This window comes from Calidris pugnax, unplaced genomic scaffold, assembly GCF_001431845.1.
Source record: "Calidris pugnax isolate Ruff unplaced genomic scaffold, ASM143184v1 scaffold89, whole genome shotgun sequence".
Taxonomy (NCBI): Eukaryota; Metazoa; Chordata; class Aves; order Charadriiformes; family Scolopacidae; genus Calidris; species Calidris pugnax.
The window spans coordinates 2,918,744-2,936,337 of record NW_015090865.1 but is presented as its reverse complement, the minus strand read 5'-3'; the positions used below and the strand labels follow the sequence as shown (position 1 = coordinate 2,936,337).

General features: G+C 45.4%; 1 protein-coding gene across 3 annotated transcripts in view; it reads right to left on the bottom strand.

The window, feature by feature from the left end:
- TACC2 (transforming, acidic coiled-coil containing protein 2) overlaps positions 1-17,594 on the bottom strand; it is a 138,148-nt gene that overhangs the window by 85,107 nt on the left and 35,447 nt on the right. For all 3 annotated transcript variants that reach the window (XM_014945288.1, XM_014945287.1, XM_014945289.1), the window contains one exon: positions 11,845-17,577. In XM_014945288.1, the coding sequence (XP_014800774.1) occupies positions 11,845-17,577 (5,733 nt within the window). The remainder of the gene's footprint in view (positions 1-11,844; positions 17,578-17,594) is intronic.

The following is a 17,594-nucleotide window of genomic DNA, read 5'->3' as shown; positions in this document are numbered from 1 at the left end:
GGGAGGACGCGGGGCGCATCCCGGAGGGGTGGGATGGAGGGGACACACACACATCACCATCTCCTGCCCTTTTAAACCCCACTTCAGCACAGCTTCGCTTAATTAGCGGCGTTAGGCAAGTTTTTTTTTTTTTTTTCCAAAGTTTGGGGACGCAGGGCAAAGTTTTTAACCCCTTCCTCGGAAACTTTGGGTTTGTTCTTTTTTAAAGGATGTAAATCTAAAAGAAATCTTTTGTTTGTTTGTTTGTTTTTGTTTGGTTGGTTTTTGTTTGTTTGTTTTTGGTTTTTTTTGTTTTATTTTATTCCTACTCTAATCCTTGTGTTTAATTAAGGAGGGGCACAAAGAGCTGTGTTTGTTTTTTGTTTTTTTTGTTTTGTTTTATTCCTACTCTAATTCTCGTGCTTAATTAAGGAGGGGCACAAAGGTGATCCAAGAGTTGGAGCCCCTCTGCTGTGAAGACAGGCTGAATTAATTGGGGGGGTTCAGCCTGGAGAAGAGAAGCTTCCAGGGAGACCTCAGAGCCTTTTCCAACACCTAAAGGGGTTCCAGGAAAGATGGGGAGGGACCCTTGATCAGGGAGTGGAGCCACAGGATGAGGGGTAACAGTTTTAAACTGAAAGAGGGGAGATTTAGATGAGATCTGGGGAAGAAATTCTTTGCTGTGAGGGTGGTGAGAGCCTGGCCCAGGTTGCCCAGAGAAGCTGTGGCTGCCCCATCCCTGGAGGGGTTCAAGGCCAGGCTGGATGGGGCTTGGAGCAACCTGGTCTGGTGGGAGGTGGAACTCTTAAGGTCTTAAAGGTCCCTTCCAACCCAACCCATTCTATGATTCCAGCTCCTTAAAGTCACAGGGGTTTTCTTATAGGTTTCTTTACCTATAAGAAAATGGAGCAGTCTTAATTAGTTGCATGTCCCTTAGGTTTCCTATGGATTTATTACAACACAAAGGAATGGCTTCCCAGGTAATTAGGTCTTTGCATTGAGCTACACCAAATTGCATACACAAGCGGCCAGCGCCGAAGGAATTAACTGAGTCTCTACCCAGGGAGATCATTATCATGTTTATAATATGCCATACAATAACTATAGACTAGATGTCTATAGTATCTCTCCCACAGCAAGGCAGTTGGTAGATTCATTCCTTACCAAACACCCCATCGAGGTATTTCAGATAAAATGCTGGAGCTACAGAGACTGTAGCTGAGTTGGGGTTTCCCAGATGACTCCATGTGCATTCTGCCCGAACTCAGGACATTCAACTGAGGGTCCAGCTGCGCCTCCTTGGGTGACAAAACCAGCTTTTCATCTTCTTCAGAACCTGGTCCAGCTCTTAGCAGGACTGTGCGTCTCCTTTTAATGTTAGGGTACAGCAGTGAGACTAGCTGGACCTCTCAAAGCATCAATTCACAACTGAGCCTCAAGTGGAAAAAGGAGTTGATCAGTTTTGTTTTGTTTTGTTTTTTTGAGCCGTTTCTCCTTCTATCACTTGTTCAATTTTCTATGAGGAAAAGGAGGGAACATATTACTGCCCAGGCACATTTCATGTGAAATCCTCTGAAAGCAGATGACAGGGATTTCCCCTCGATGTGCTCACCCCTGCTTTTAACAATTCAGCTGCCTGTGCAGAAATAAAATATACCGAATGACCCCTGGAGACCAAATCAGACACTGTAATGGCTGAAAATGCTGAAAACCACATAGATTGCCAACATCACCTGGGCTGCAAGGTCTGGCTCATCGAGGGGCAAACACCACGTACGCTAAATTATGCTGTGGAGACTTCACTTAGTTGCAGGACTGGGAGCCAGTAGCATCCACTCTGACAGCAAGGATTAGGATCAGGCAGAGAGTTAAAGCTTCTGGGGGGAGCAGCTCTCTCATATCCTGCCTCCCAAGCAGCAGGAAACCAGGCATGGAAAAAGTTCCTGGGATTTCTGATACAGGTACAGGCATTCGGCCACCCTCTCATTTAAAGGGAGGAATTAAACTCTTTTGTCATCTGGAAACCATTTCACAAATAGCTTCTGCAGGTACAACAGCCCTGAGGAGGAGGGGAACTCCAGAGAGAATAAGGTTCATTACAATAAATTTTGATTTTCTTTGCAAGCAGCACTTCAGTCTGGCACAAAACTGTGCACACAGACTAGCTACATTCCCGCTAACAAACCCAAATTTAGCATTATTGGAATGAATTTGTAATTTTGCAGAAATAATGTGCCTCTCCCTGTTTATCCATTAACCTCTTGCTGTTCCCAAACCCCCTCACCCTGCTAAGCAATCTCAACCCACCTTTGTCACAAAAACATCTCCATTTTCTTTCCGGTGCCCTCTGCTACTTAAACACAGGAAAAGTGATAGGCAGGAACTCCAGGAACATGGTGCTAAGGTGTGCTTGATTATCTGATTTTCCTGTGAGAATTAATTGATCTGCACTAATAGAAGACTCGGGGGAGGAGAGAGGAAACAAGCTGAAAAGCCAACAGGAAAACAAGAGAGAGGCAACCTCCTGGCAAGGCTGGGGAGATAATTACAGGAGAGGGGCTGATTTGGGGCTGCAGCCTGCAGTGACGGGCTGTCTGTCTGTCTGTCTGAGGCTGGGAGCCCACAGATCAAAGAAAGTCTTGCAAAAGATTTCTCCGGAGGGCCAGAGCCAGAGAGGAGCAGTGAGCAGGCTGATGAGAGGGACGCAGTGGCAGGAGACATCCCTACCTCCCAGGGAAGAGCTAGCCTCAAGGAAAAGCCAGAGAGCATATATTAGGGTGTGTGGGTTGTGGGTTTTTTTTGATGTAGACCCCAAAAGTTTTCCAAGAACACCATTATTTTGCGTTTGGGTGAAGGATTTTATCTTCGCTTTTCTCATGGTGTCCACGAAAATAATATTAACCAAGTGATATGGGAGAAGTGAGGTTGCCATCTCAGGGGTGGAGGAAACCCCAGAAGAGATAATCATCTTACCAGTTTGGCAATGCTAAGCAGTTCATGACACAGCTACACCAAAGTTCCTGTGGCGACACTGTAGTTACCTGACATTACAGAGGCACACGGTGCTGGAAGGCACACGTATATATTTATGTAGATACACTATATATTTATGTATCTACACATGTAATTACAGAGGCACACGGTGCTGGAAGGCACAGCGTATATATTTATATATACACATGTGGATACACTTCACCCCAACTTCCATGTCACACACCACCCCCACCTGCGGGACCGACACATGAATATTGTCCTCAGGCACACAAGATTTTTACCCTACACTCAGGAAGATGGGATATTTAATTACAGCAAAATTAAAGGTGCTCGAGTTGAGTACCTTCAGAGGTGCTGGGTTCCAGGGCACCGGTTTAGGTTGCGTTTTTAGGTCTTAAGAAATACTTGACTTAAGTAATGACTTAAGAAATATCATCAGAGACCCCATCATTCCAGCTGAGCTCCATGGTCAGGGTGCTTTTAGACGGCGGGTGGACACCTGGTGAAAGCCTGTGATGGACACCACAGGGCTAGTGGTGACCCACTGCCCAGCTCCTCTGAACTCCATCTCAGGGGTTTTCCCATAAACCACATTGGCTTTTGCCAAACCAAAAGACTTGGTGGGAGGGAGGAATGAGTCAACCCTCCAAAAAACTATGAAAACCCCATGAAATTGGCTTGGAAAGAATGTTACATGACATAAATGTAAAAGAAAAACAAAACAAAACAAAATAAAAACACCCACACAGTTTTTCCTTTAAATTTGCATTCTGTTTTTTTGAGACTACAGGAAGAACTTGGATCAGATTGTCAAGTTCATCCCTGTCAGCAAGAAAACAAGGTTCGCTCTTCTCCAATTCTAAATTGACATTAAGATTATCACTGGTCTATAAGAAAATACAAATATTTGTGATAAACTTGCAAAAAAAAACCCCCAAAATAGTACTGCCTATGTTTGTTCTGAACAATAAGGCTGCCCCATGAGACTCATCTTTAAGAAAAAGGTGCGTGTGTGAACTGATCTTTTCGACAACTTAGTCCCCATTTATAAGGCCATTTGCAACAACGAAAACCAGAGAAACATCCTTCAGTTTGTTTAAAATGAAAGAGGGGTTTCTGTTTTGCATTTCCTGATCAGAAGTTCAGAGTCAGACACTGCGAAGCCACAGACCCCATGAGCTGCGGAGCAGCTTGGCTGAAGATATCCAAGTACTTCTGTAAGGAACACCTCAACTTTACATTTCCACTACTTTCCACATACAAATTGCCCACACAAAAAACACCATTTGTGGGGGTTAAAAATTAGGTGTGCAATTCCCAGCAATTTTTATTGGTGATGCTTAAGTTCCCAGACTTGTACCTTAACCTTCTGCTTTGAAATAGAGGAAAGTTTAATGTTAAACCCATTACATTTTGGAGGATCAAAGCAATGGGAAACTGCCATTTTGCAAATTTCCAAATAAATAAGATTGATCTTTAGAAAACCCTCAGCCAGACTCAAAGCCTCTTAAATTCCAATGATAACTTCTCCAGCAAACCAATCTTATTTGGGGTTTCTACCAGAAGAACAAGAATAAAAAATATATGTAACTCAAAAAAAGATAAAAAAAGAAAAAGGAAGATATGGAAAATCTTAGAGATTTTCAAATATTCAGCACAAACTCTGTATTTTGACTCATTTAATGGCACTGTTAAAAAGGGGAGATGGAAGTTTTAAGTGTCCATTTATTTTCATGACAGCGAATTTTTTTTTCCTTAGTTGTTAGAAACCAAGCAACACATACATGCTTTTTGCTTTCATTCCAGGAAACAAATCCAATCTTCTCTGTCTGCTGCAGAGTTATTCTTAGCTGGCTTTGATACTTCTATCAGCGAGGAGAGCATAACAATGTTATCATGCTAACAAATTTGGAAAATCTTAGAGATTTTCAAATATTCAGCACAAACTCTGTATTTTGACTCATTTAATGGCACTGTTAAGAAGGGGAGATGGAAGTTTTAAGTGTCCATTTATTTTCATGACAGCGAATTTTTTTTTCCTTAGTTGTTAGAAACCAAGCAACACATACATGCTTTTTGCTTTCATTCCAGGAAACAAATCCAATCTTCTCTGTCTGCTGCAGAGTTATTCTTAGCTGGCTTTGATACTTCTATCAGCGAGGAGAGCATAACAATGTTATCATGCTAACAAATTCCAAAGATTTTACATAAGCTCTTGAGTGCTTTAAAAAAAAAAAAAAAAAAAAAAAAAAAGGCTGTATTGATTACACTGTTTGCTTTTCCTTAGCAAAGGAGCTAGGAAAAACAGGCTGACAAAAAATAAAAAAGCAGTTTGATGAGTTTCAGTTTCATGAAGCTCCTCTGTGTTTTTCAGAACATCGTTTACAAAGAGAAGCCAAGCATTACAGGTTTGAGGTTGGAAAACACCAGGTAGTTCTGGCCAACATAACATTTAAATCCTACTTGTCTACCTACGGCCTATTTTCCTAATTTGATTTTTTTTATCAGTTGAAGCAATTAGATGCCCCCCTTACTTAAGCAAAGCAGGGTAAGTGGGAGTATAGCCCTTGTAGGATGGTCTGGGTGATCACAGGACTGGGTCACATTCTCCCTGGCTCATCCCTGCGAGTCTCAGGGCCAAATTCTTTGCTGATATCACTCCACTGGAGCAGAGATTTTGGCCCAACATCTACTGACTTTGAGGGTAGGCTGCAGCCATGGCCTTTTCTCACACAGCTGCCTCGAAAGGAATGTACCAAGAAAGGAATGAAAGGAAATTAGTGAATTTAGAACCCGAACAACCTTGGAGAGTCTTGAGGCACTTTGGGACCGCTGGGGATTTTAGTGAGGACCATGGATGAAAGGGGCAGGTACGGCCCAGGGAGAGCGGGGAAGAGGAAGGACTAAGGTGAACAAAGGAGAGTTCATCAGGAAATGCTGGGTCTGGGAGGAGATCCCAATCCTGTTTCAGCAAGGAGAAGGAGATTAACATAACATACTAGGGCTGGTTCTTGACAACAGCACAAAGTGGTGGCACTCATCACTTCACAGGGATCTTAGAATCCAGAACAATGAAGCCTTTGATTGGAGCAATTAACATTTCTACACTTTACTGCAATTTGAGATGCAGAGATTCCTATAGGCCAAAGAGACTCTTCTGTAAGACCTGTCAGGTACTGGTCAAGGGGAGTGTGGACAAACAGAGCACAAACTGATCCCTCTTAACAGTTTTTGACTTTTCCAGAGTACCCTAATGTCAAGGAATAGTAATATCTAATTAAGCCAAACTTCCTATCAGCAATACACGTCTGAGCTTCCATATACCTGGAACAATATTGATAAGACAGGCTCCAAGGACATCAACATTAAAGACCTCAGGAGGAAAAACAAAGAGTAAAAGATGAGACGAGTTCTGGTTCTTCAGAGATGTCTCCAGAGGAGTCTCTGTTGAGAAGCAGAGAGTACAATGCAAGCACGCCAAAACGCGGAAAAACTGGAAGGAAGCCACATCCAAGTCATGGAGAATATGCCTGTGTCTGTAATTGCTGCTCTTAGAGCTGCCCTCGGCAGGGTTCAAAGCTGGGGCTAATCCTGCTTTGCATATTCTATTAGAAACAGGGACAGTGGAACAAGCTCCACAGTATTTCATTTTGCAAGAAGCCAGAAGAGACAGAGTTGGAATAGAGAAATTATGGGGGTCTGTAGGATATGCAAAAACAATTTGGGGAAAATAGGCAGCTTGCTTGGAAGAAGCAAGGTTGTAAAATACATCTGGGGAAAAAAAAAAGTAATCTGAAAGCAATTTTTGACTTAATGAGAAAAGAAGACAAAAATTGATGCTGAACTGTCTGTCCAGACATTGGACAAAGTATCAGTGTCCTTGCTGAATTTCTTTAGCAAATGCCTACATTTGATTGAATAAATGTAATTTCTTGAGAAATGTAGAAGGATGTGTGAAAAAAGCAGCTCATGTATCATCCATCCCTGTCAATACCTACCTTATGAGTATGTGGCCGAGGTTCTCAAGAGCATTACAGAATGTTTTCAATACAGCAAGGAGTACCAGCAGTTTGGCAGGACCAGAGAGGATTTACTTCTGTACTTTTGTGCAGCAAAGGCACGTGAAAATAAATAAAAAAGTAACCAGCACACTGTCACATAACTAGTTTTCCATTGGTATGTGCTTTGAGTACATCAGGGCACACTATCAAATCAGCATTTTATAAGTACTTAGAAGCTGCCAAAAATTGCAGTCAGTTCAGTCAATGGCATCCATTAGAGTAGACAGCAAGACTGCCTTCCACTTCTTAGAAAGCACAAGAGATGTCCCTTGGGTAAGGGTGAAAAGATCTTAATTTTACTCTTCCATGAACAGAAAAATATCAAAATTAAATATCACAGGCTTCACAAAGACAAAATTCCCACAGAACTCCCCATCCAGTTAATTTAGTCAAGGACTGCAGGCTGAGCTGTTTGCATCTCCAAAAGCACAACTGCACTAAAATTTGCAGCTACTGAGGATACCAAGGACAGTAAGGTGGGAGGGAAATAGAGAGAATAAAAAGAAAGAATTCAGATGCAAAGGGAGAAGGGCAGGAGAAGCAAATACCCTGATTCATTCTGTGCATTTTATTTATGTGTAAATCACCTTCAGCTGTTTTTCCCTTTGTTTTGTGCTCCGGAGATGCTGCACACCTGAGTTAGTTCTGAAGGTAAAAAAAAAAAATAGGGAAATAAAGACAGCTGCATAATCACTCTTTTGATAAGTTTCCTTTTAACTCCAAACTCTTGTTTTCAGATGCTAACGACACAAAGCCAAGTGCTCAAAACCCACTTGACTGATCTGAAAAGCAGTTCTACATTCCATACCTCATCCAGCAAGACTGTTAAAATATTTAATACTGTATTTGTTATGCAGATGAAAAAAAGACCAAGTTAGTGTTTACTAAGGAGTGAACATTCTTTCCTGACTTATTGAACTTTTTGATGACAAGAACAAAGCATGAAGCAAATCCAAAAGTATGTCTGGACCACCTTTAGAGTACTTGTCTGACCTCTACATAGGACATAAAGTACTTTCAAGTATCTTTGCACATCACAGAATCACAGAACGACTGGGGTTGGAAGGGACCTCTGGAGATTGTCTAGTCCAAACCCCTGCCAGAGCAGGGTCACCCAGACCAGGTTGCATAGGAAGGTGTCCAGGTGGGTTTTGAATGTCTCCAGAGACGAAGACTCCACCACCTCTCTGGGCAGCCTGTCCCAGGGCTCTGCCACCCTCAAAGTGAAGAAGTTCCCACTCACGTTTAGATGGAACTTCCTATGTTCTTGCCCTGGTACCACTGAAAAAAGACTGGCCCCATCCTCCTGACACCCATCCTTTAATTATTTATAGGCATTGATCAGATCCCCCCTCAGCCTTCTCCTCTCTAGACTAAAAAGATCCAAGTCCCTCAGCTTTCCTTGTAAGAGAGATGTTCTAGTCCTCTCATCATCTTCGTAGTCCTTGGTGCCAACTGCTGCAATGTACAGGTGACAACTCAACCTGCAGTTGCACCAGAAGCTCTGGGAGCACCAAGGCTGCACGGTGCCCTCCTGCACCAAGGCAGGCTGAAGGCACCGTGCCATCACTTGCACCGCTCTGATGGCTCCTCACACTCTTCCCTCACCAGCACACCCAGCCCCGAGCTGAGCCTGGGAGCATCTCCACGACCCTGGAGCACCCCAAGGCCCGTGAACAAGCTGAACATTTTGCCAAACTGACAAATCAGCGAATGACACACTCTGCTCTCCCTACCTTGCAGATGCACATCTGGGAATGACTTCACAGTCTCCACTTCAAAAAACTCCCCTGGCACTTCTTCCAGGAGACAGCGGCAGTTTGCATGGAGCAGCCAGGTGAATTCCAGCAAGTTACCAAAAACCTCCACCCCTAAACATCCCTAGATTTTTGCCATCATTTACAATTCTATTCCATGCTCCATTCAATGTCTGCCACAGCCCGTGGTGCAAACAGGAGCATTTCAGTGGCATAAGGACTCCCTGTAGATACATGAACCTGCTTTCTCCATAAAAGAATGAAGACGTGTGGGTGTAAACATTAAAGTCCTGATTTTCCCTTCCAAGTAAAACTCAGACAGCAAAATGGAGTGGCTGGATGCCCAAGAGTAAGGGGGAAGGATCATTCTGATGCCGAGACGTGGCCATCACAAACACAGGTTTTCAGTCCCAGGTTCGGTAGAGAGATAGAAACGTCGAAACCATCAAAGAAAGGGTTATTTTTTACTCCTTTTCAGTGCTGACAGGCAGGTTTGCCAAAATCCAGCCCTTCCCTACCTCTGCTAATAGCACAGCTGTACTTCCACAAGGAAGTGGGGCTAACGCTTCACCCACAACCTTCTTCCCCAAAATAATTGGTGTTTTTACTGAAGATTTGAAGGTCAGTTACTGGTGCTGCACTATTGCCTCCAAACACAAAGGCTTTTCTTATTACTTGTCCACTGTCCCTCTCCTAAAGGAGGTGAGGGCAGGAGTCACTGCAGGCAGTTCTTAGGGCCCACCCTCCTCCCAGTGCCACAGCCACGAAGGAAAGAATTTCCTCTATTTCCTCTACAGAGAAACTCCTAACAGGGATTTAAGAGTCAGATCACACAACTTTGCCCCCTCACCCACAGTCCGGGGGGGTTTTGACACAAGAGATGTTGGAAGTGATGGAGTTGTACCGAAGCAGTGGAGAGAAAACAATGCTGAAATAATTCAGAACATGCCATTTCCTTCTCCTAAATATAATATACATTTTACTACTACTTATTTTGAGAGCTGAGGAGGGTTTTTTCTCCCTGAAGTTCTTTCCATCACCCCAAATCCCCACAGTCAGCTGTCAGAAACCTGCACTTTTTTTTTTTTCACAGCTGTAATAGTTTAGCCTCTGTAACGATTCGAGGGAAATAAACAACTGGAAACCACTCTGCAGCAACAAGTGTTGTGACCGGAATATGCAGGGTATGGGATACAGCTTGAAATTCAACTGTAGAAAATCGATTTTAAGCTCAGAGGAAAACTGGAGTGGTGTTGGACCCGCTGGAGAGAGAGCAGCCCACCCAACTAATGCTCTCTACTTCCCTTTTGTATTATAAATGTATATTTCTCTAAGAAAGGAGCCTGACTGAAGCAGAGGCTCCTCTCTACCTCTGAGAGTCCCCACTGTTTAAGTCTACTACGTCCCAATGGAGCAGGGAGCCCCTCGGTGTGTGTGACACCCCGTAGAGCTGCAGCCCAAGAGGAGCAGCTGCCTGGTGACACCAACCCTCTCCCTGGAAAAACAGGTGATAACAAATTCTTCAAGCATATGCAAGTATTAAGCAACCACTCCACGAATTGCCAGCAGCTGTTTCAAGAGCCCTGCCCTGCTTGCCACAGGTATTTATTTAAAGTATGATCCCCACCCTGATACAAAACACATGCATAAACACATGTATGTACTGCCCTGGAGTCCCCTAAGGCTTCTGAACCCGGCCACGCCAGCAATTTGTTTGGTAATTTCAAATCTACCCACTGTGAAGCTTCCCATCATAGAAAGGGAAACAAAAAGAAAGGAAAGGAGCTAGAGAGAAGAACAGGGTCTAATTTCCTTGTCATTTTATAGACAGATCCTTAAAGAGAAAGTTGTAGAGCTGATCAGACTTGCACCACTTCTAATAGTCTCCTAATGAACATTTTGCTCCCACAATTAGATCATCCTCAGCCTCCATCCCAGACTGACTTACACCAGGAAGAACCCCCCACATCTTCACCACAGAAACCCTGCAGGTATTTTCACTTACAATAAGGTTTTATCATTTTAACCTTTAAGGAACGTAGCACTGAAACCTTTTTCTCCCTTATTCAGCTGGTATCACCTAATTTTTTGCTAATACTTAGAAAGATTCCATCTCTGCAGACCATTCATTGCTGTTTTCTGAAATAGTTCAGCTTTCCTCTGTACCTTTTTGTTGTCACCTCTGGCCTTGGCAGTGACAGCTTTAGCTGCCGCCTCCGGACCAGGAAGGAGAAGGACAAGGTTGAAGAAATTAGCTGAGGTTACAGAGGAAGCAGAGCTGTGAGTAGATAAAGGGAAAGCACCTGTTCTGAGGTTATAATTCTTTCGAATTAACTGCACATCCAACTGCGAATTCAGACAACAAAGCAGGAACTTGCCAAAAAAAAAAGTCTTAACTTTATTAAAGCGGTTGCTGCTGGGTTTGGAAAATGAAGAAAACAACAACTCTCTGGCTCCACAAATCCCAGCTAAGAACTCGCATCTGAAACAGCTCCGTGTCATTAGAAACACTGAATAAAGCAGTGATCAAAGGCACTGTCAATACAATTATATTCTCCGGGAGGATAAGAGGGAGGCCGAGACAACACACAGGGTGAGTAATTGGGTTACACTGGAGGCTGGTTTTTAAATACTGCCATCCACCGAGTGAACGCTGTGGGTCTCGTTTAACTGGGTCACCAAAACTTCAGCAAAAGCCCCCTAACTCAAGGCCAGGAAGTGCTGTTTGTTTGCCTGACTTTAGGCTACGAGATGTGAACACCAGGAATTGTAAGCAAATCTGTACAGGTAAGGGCAGGAATCTGGACCAGCAGATGGAACAGGTAAGAATTGTGCTCCTCAGCTTTTAGGACCCCTCTGCCCTTACAGATTATGTCATTTTTCTTCCACATAGTCCTTATTTAGAAGCAACAGAAACGTCATAGAAATTTAAGAGGAGAATAAGTGCCACATCCTCCCAAACAGCCCAGACAATGAGTCTCCGCCTCGGAAATTGTATCTCTGTCAAGCCCCAGGGTCCTGACAACCGTTTCATAGTAATTTAAAGTAAATACCTTTCAGTAGGTAATCCTGCCGCAGCCACGGCTTCAAGTTCCTGGAGGTCAAGGTTCTCAGGCTCAGTTAATGCAAGCGGGGATAGTTTTCTTTTGGCATCCTCAGGTGAGCTTTCTTGTCCCGAATCCAGCTTGCCTGGCTGAATCTCAGCAGCAGGGACATCTGTGCACACAAAATCCTCACCCTGCTCCATCACAGGAGGGTGGTTTTTGTACCGCTCTGTCTCCTGCTCTTCAGTGCTCGTGTTTACAGCCAAGTCACCTTCACCCGTGAGTAACATCCTGGCAGTACCTGTTTCAGGGATGTCTCCAGTTTTTAAGTTACCCGTTTTTGCTGTGCTTGACACTGTGTCACTGCTCTCTTTTACACCTCCCTGGGTCATACTGCTACATTCTAGTTCAGAGTCAGTTTGCAAGCAATCACCCTGGCTTCCTTCATCTTTTAAGTAACTTATTAACCCATGCACGGTCACTTTCTTTTCTTCTTGGGCATCTTGTGGATTTTCCAATGTTTCCAAGCACTTCCCATTTATTGCATCATCCTGTATCCTGTGCATATCGTTCTGAGACTCTATGTCACACATAAAATCACCGTGAGTGTGCGTCTCCTGATTTCCCCCAGGTGACACATTAAAATTCTCTGGCAATTTTTCACGATTGTAAGATCCTCCCAGGACAAACGCCGAAGCTGCCATGTCAGAGGAGCTCTCGGCAGCCTCTGGATCCCCGTAGTCCCTTTTCTCCTGTTCATTTGGCTTAGGATCCTGGCACTGTTCAGCAGGAAGGCTCACATCCTCTTCAGCTGAAACTGGTTCTACATCACACTCTGTAATTAAGTTATTTCCCTCTGCACCTTCCAAGTCACTCTTCTGCACATCGCCTGTGGAGATAACAGCTACAGCAGGTTGGTGCTCCTCCTCAGAGTACGCAGGGAAGTTCTCAGCTGCTGCCCCATCAAATGAAGCTGGTCCTCGCTGCTTTATCTCTAAGCTGATTAGCGATTCAGGATCAACGCCACCAGCACACACGCCTCCCTCCCTTTGCATCTCACCGCTCTCTGGATGCTCAGTGGGTTTTGCTGTTTCTGGCAGATTTTCTGGAGCGCGTTCAGCGGGTGTAGCGCCATCCAACCTCGGGACCACTTCTAAACAGCTACCAGGCTGCCTCCTTTTCTCAGCCTCCTGGAGACCGGCTGGAGGCAGCTCTGCCACTGTGTTTTCTTCTCGCAGAGATTTGCCTTTGGCAGCTTTGCAGGAAGTCTCAGTAGCTAAAGACAACCCTTGCCCCTCTGCTTCTGAGGTGCCCTCGGGAGCTCCTTTGCCCTCCTGGTTTGACTCTGAAAACTTCTCAGCCCCACAGAGTTCTGCTGGGTCCTTGGCCACTGGACTCTGCTTGAAGCCCGCATGGTTTTCCGACAAAAGCTGGGGTAACTCAGCACTCAGCGTGCTGTGGACGGATTTTTTAAATATCTGGCTGATGTGCTCCCTGAAATCTGGGAGGCTGGAGCCAATGTCCAGGGAGCTGCGAGTCAGAGCCTCATGCTCCCTTCCAGCGTTCTCTGCAGGCTGCTCGGAAATGCTGATCCCTGCCCTGGTTACGTTAGTATTCTCTTTTAAAAGCTCTTCCATTTTTTCTGAATTCCCAGGTTTCTCTAAGATCTTACTGCACTTGTCATCTACGCAGCTATCGGTTGCAATTTCCTCATTACAGCCCTCTTGTTTACCAGCAGATGAAAGGCTCAGCAGCTTCCCTTCCAGAGCAGGGAGAGCTAAAAGAGACTCTGCTGAACTGTCACTTTGCTGCTCTTTGAAGTTTACCTCACTTTTTGTTTCTTTGGATTTAATTGCAGATACCTCTTTCTTCAGCTTCTCCGAATTGAATGGCGATGAGTTTCCCGTGCTCTGCCCCACATTTGAATCCTGTGGTGGGGCTGAGCTTCTGTCTCCAACACCCTGAAAACTGTGGTTGGGAACATCTTTTCCATTCACGCGGGTACTCCCCGCGGAGCTGTTTTCTGAATTTGCTGGTTTACCTGTGCCTACCCTGGGTGAAGGACCTGAGTGTGCAGACCCCTGAGAACCTGCAGCAATCTGCAAATTAGAGTTAGTTTCTAAGGCATCTGGGCAGGCTACAGCTTCCAGCTCATTAGGCAGTAATTCCCCCCCAGCACCGTTGTCCGTACAGTTTCCAGGTTGCTGGCTGGGATGGCTGGGCACAGAGGTCCCTGTAGAGAGGGCTGTAAAATTTGCTTGACAATAACCAGGCTCCTCTGGTGTCTTTTGAATGTGGCTGGATTTATATGAGTTATCGGTGGGAATCGCTTCCCCGTGTGCCCGTAATGGTGAAGGAGATCCTTGTGCCCCTGGACTTTTATCACTTTTCCTATCACTTGTGTCTGTGGCAGAAGCACTCTCCTCACTATTTATCTCCATGTTTCCATCTTTCCAGATGATTTCCCCATTAGCAGTCAGACCTTCAATCTTTTCTGAATTTTTTGCCATTAATGGCGTTTCCCCTGCAGTTTCTGCCTGAGATATTCGAGGATCGTTTTTCTGAGAATTATCAGAAGCATGTGCTATTTCTGTATCGCCCGGCAAAGCCTGTGCTATGTTAGTGGCACTTGCTGAATCCTGTCCCCCTGGAAGAGCACTTATAGCAGCAGCACAGCTTTCACCAGCATTATCCTTTATCCCACATAGGCGGCCTGGCTGTTCATCCTTGTCAGATTCTTTAGGAAACGCATGGCTATGACATGCTGCTTCATGCTGACTACCCCAGATCAAAGAATTATTATCCTGCTCGGGCTTGTCTGAGATTTGCTTAGTGCAGCACTTTTCTTCTGCCTCGAGATGGGTTTTGTTTTGCTCCTCGCCATCTCGCCAACGAAGCCTGGGCACACCAGAAACGTTCTGCTCGTGTTTCCCACCACACGTGTCCTCTGACACCACGGCACCACCTTCATCCACGTCCCTTTCTTCTGCTGTGTCAGAGCCACGCTGGACAGGTCCTGGACCTGGCACAGGAGACTCTTTATTAAGGTTGTTTGAAATGTTTAGAGGTATTTCTGGTACGTTGCTGTGATTGTTTAGGTCCAGTGGCTGGTCACATTTTAGAGCTCTTTCTTTGTGGTCCTGATCCTTTGCTCCAGTGACAGTTTGAAGAAGACTTTGCTGCTTCTGCTGTTCAAGTCCTGTATTTGAAATCAAGTCACCAGCAGCAGACGCTGACTCCTCCATTCGCTCTGCTTGGAGAAGAGCAGCTGGAACACCTGCATTTTCCTGCAGTTCTCTGATACTGCCCTCCAGGGCCTCCGGAGAGCTGCACGTGTCACCCTCAGGGGGACAGCTGATGTGGTTGTCACCCTCTTCCTCTACATGAACTTGCCGAGGAGCAGGTCCTGAAGTACCGACTAGAGCCTGGGAGGTTTCTGTGGGTCCTGAAGTACCAACTAGAGCCTGGGAGGTTTCTGAACAAGTCATCTGCGTATTTTGGTGACTTTCTGCAGCCACTCTCTCCTGCTGAGCTTGCACCAGCGCAGCCGGTTTGCATTCACCTCTCAGTGCCATATCTGCATCCTCCACGAAACTTTTCACCGCAGTTTGGTGCTTCCCCTGGTGAAAACCCTCATTTTCTTGAGCATCCACAGCACTGCTTTGTGCAGCTGCAGGTCCTTGCTCTGGATCCCTGCGAGGCTCTTCAGGGATGTGACCCATCTCCTCTTTGGCTTCCGACACCCGTGAAGCCTCCTCAGTTTGGCCAGTCCCTGCCAACTCATTTAAGCCCTGGAGCTCAAGTTTGGTTTTGGACATTTTTGCACTTTCTTCTGACTCGCTGCAGCTCTCAGGCTTTTCTTGACTCCCAGTTTCTCTAGCAAAAGCCTTTTCCCAGGATCCGTCCTGCTCACTCTGCTTAATATTATTGTTCTCAGAGTGGAGGAGCAGTGAACTGTGTGCACCGACTAAACAAACCTCTCCAGTCCCAGTACAGCCTGGCTGGCCCCAGGTTTTGCCTTCTGCCTCAGCATTAAAGCAATCAAAGCTGAGTTGGTACGCTTCCCTTGGAAACCGGGGTGAAACCACGGGCTCGTTCTCCAGGTCACTGGTGGCACCTGCTTCCTCTTCACTCATCTGTTGTTCAGGTTTCCAACCAAAAGACTCTGAATTGTCCTCGGGCGATTTAAAGTTACTGTCTAAATTCAGAGGATCTCCCTCAGCTCCTTCCCTCAGGTCACTTGTTGAAGTCTTTTCATAAAGACTGAATTCTTTGGGATTGTGTCCCAAATGGGTGTTTTCTGTGTCCTGGTGGTGGCCACTAACAGAGTGCACTAGTTGTATTTCTGCCCCGCTTGACCCCTCAGGTAATTCACTGGTTTCTGTCACTTGTGCCTCCTCTGTTCTGATTTCAGTTTTTTCTCCTGTTAGATTCACATCAGTATCTTTTTGATTCAGCTCTGAGGATCTGCTCAGAGAAGCACTTAATGCATATTCTTCCAGTAATGCTCTTTTATCTACCAGGGCATTTTCCTTGGTGGGATTGATAACGCTTTCTGTTTCAGAAAGTGTGGTGCTTTCTCTAGACACACCAGCAGCTTTTATAATTTCATTGCTACTGGCTTCATCTTTTGGGCTTTCAGTTGTGACAGCTGATTTTTGTTCTTCCCCTTGCTTAAATGATAAAGGCACACTGAAATGCTCGGCACTAACAAGCTCATCCTCCTTTTGAAGCTCTCTTTGAAAGATGGGTTGGTTTTTTTCAGAGGCTGTTTTCACGGCTTTGCTCCTCGCTGGATCTTGAGAGTCATTTCCAGGCAGATATTCCCTTGAAGGCTCTTCAGCCTTTGGTACCAGGAGGAGATTTGGAGAGTTCGAAGGCATCTCTGACATTAAAGTACAGGCTTCTGATTGCTCCCCTTTGCTTCCATATAGATTTGCCTCATCCCCTTTAGCTGTTGTTACAGCCCCCATCTGTAGATTACAGACTTCACTCATCGCAGCGAAGCCCTGAGCATTCACAATTGCTCCAAATTTTTCACTGTCTGAGCCTCCTGTTGCTGGATAATTTAGGATTAAGGTTTCCTTTTTCATTAGCAGACCCTCTCCACCATCTGTGTTCTGTCTACCTTGTTGGGGCTGACCTACTTCCAAAACTCCTGGCTCCTGCTTGGCCTCCTCAGCAGTAAAATAATCTCCTGCTTCTTTGCCCTGGGGCAACGTGCTGACATGTGGTTCCCTCCTGGCACCCAGCTGCTCGCTCTGCCAGAGCCAGCCTGATTCACTCAGCCTCATTTGTGTGGCCCCTCGCATTTCTGTAATTGCTGCGGGGGGGCTGGGCTCCGGGCTGGGGTTTCTGGGATCATTCTCACTGTTTTTCATAGAAATGGCAGCGATACCGTCACACTGTGGGTCTCTATTCACAGATTTGGTGTGTGCTGCTCCCTCTTCTGTGTCATTCACTGGTGATGGCACTGCTTTGCTGCAATCTGAGGTTGGGAACGTGTCGCTGCTGCCTGTAAGACCTGCTGTGGCACCTTCTTTGGCACAGTCTGCCAAAGGCACAGAGATGGGCAGACTCCTCTCTCTCGCTCCTGCAGCCTGCGTTAGGAAATCAGAGTCTGCTCCTCCTCCTTGCTCTTGCAAGATAGTGGTCTGTCCTGTCACCTCTGGAGACACCACGCTTGAATTTGGATGGGATAAATCTTCAGCACGGTAGCTACCGACGCCTTCATTACTGATGCTGCCAACAACGGAAAC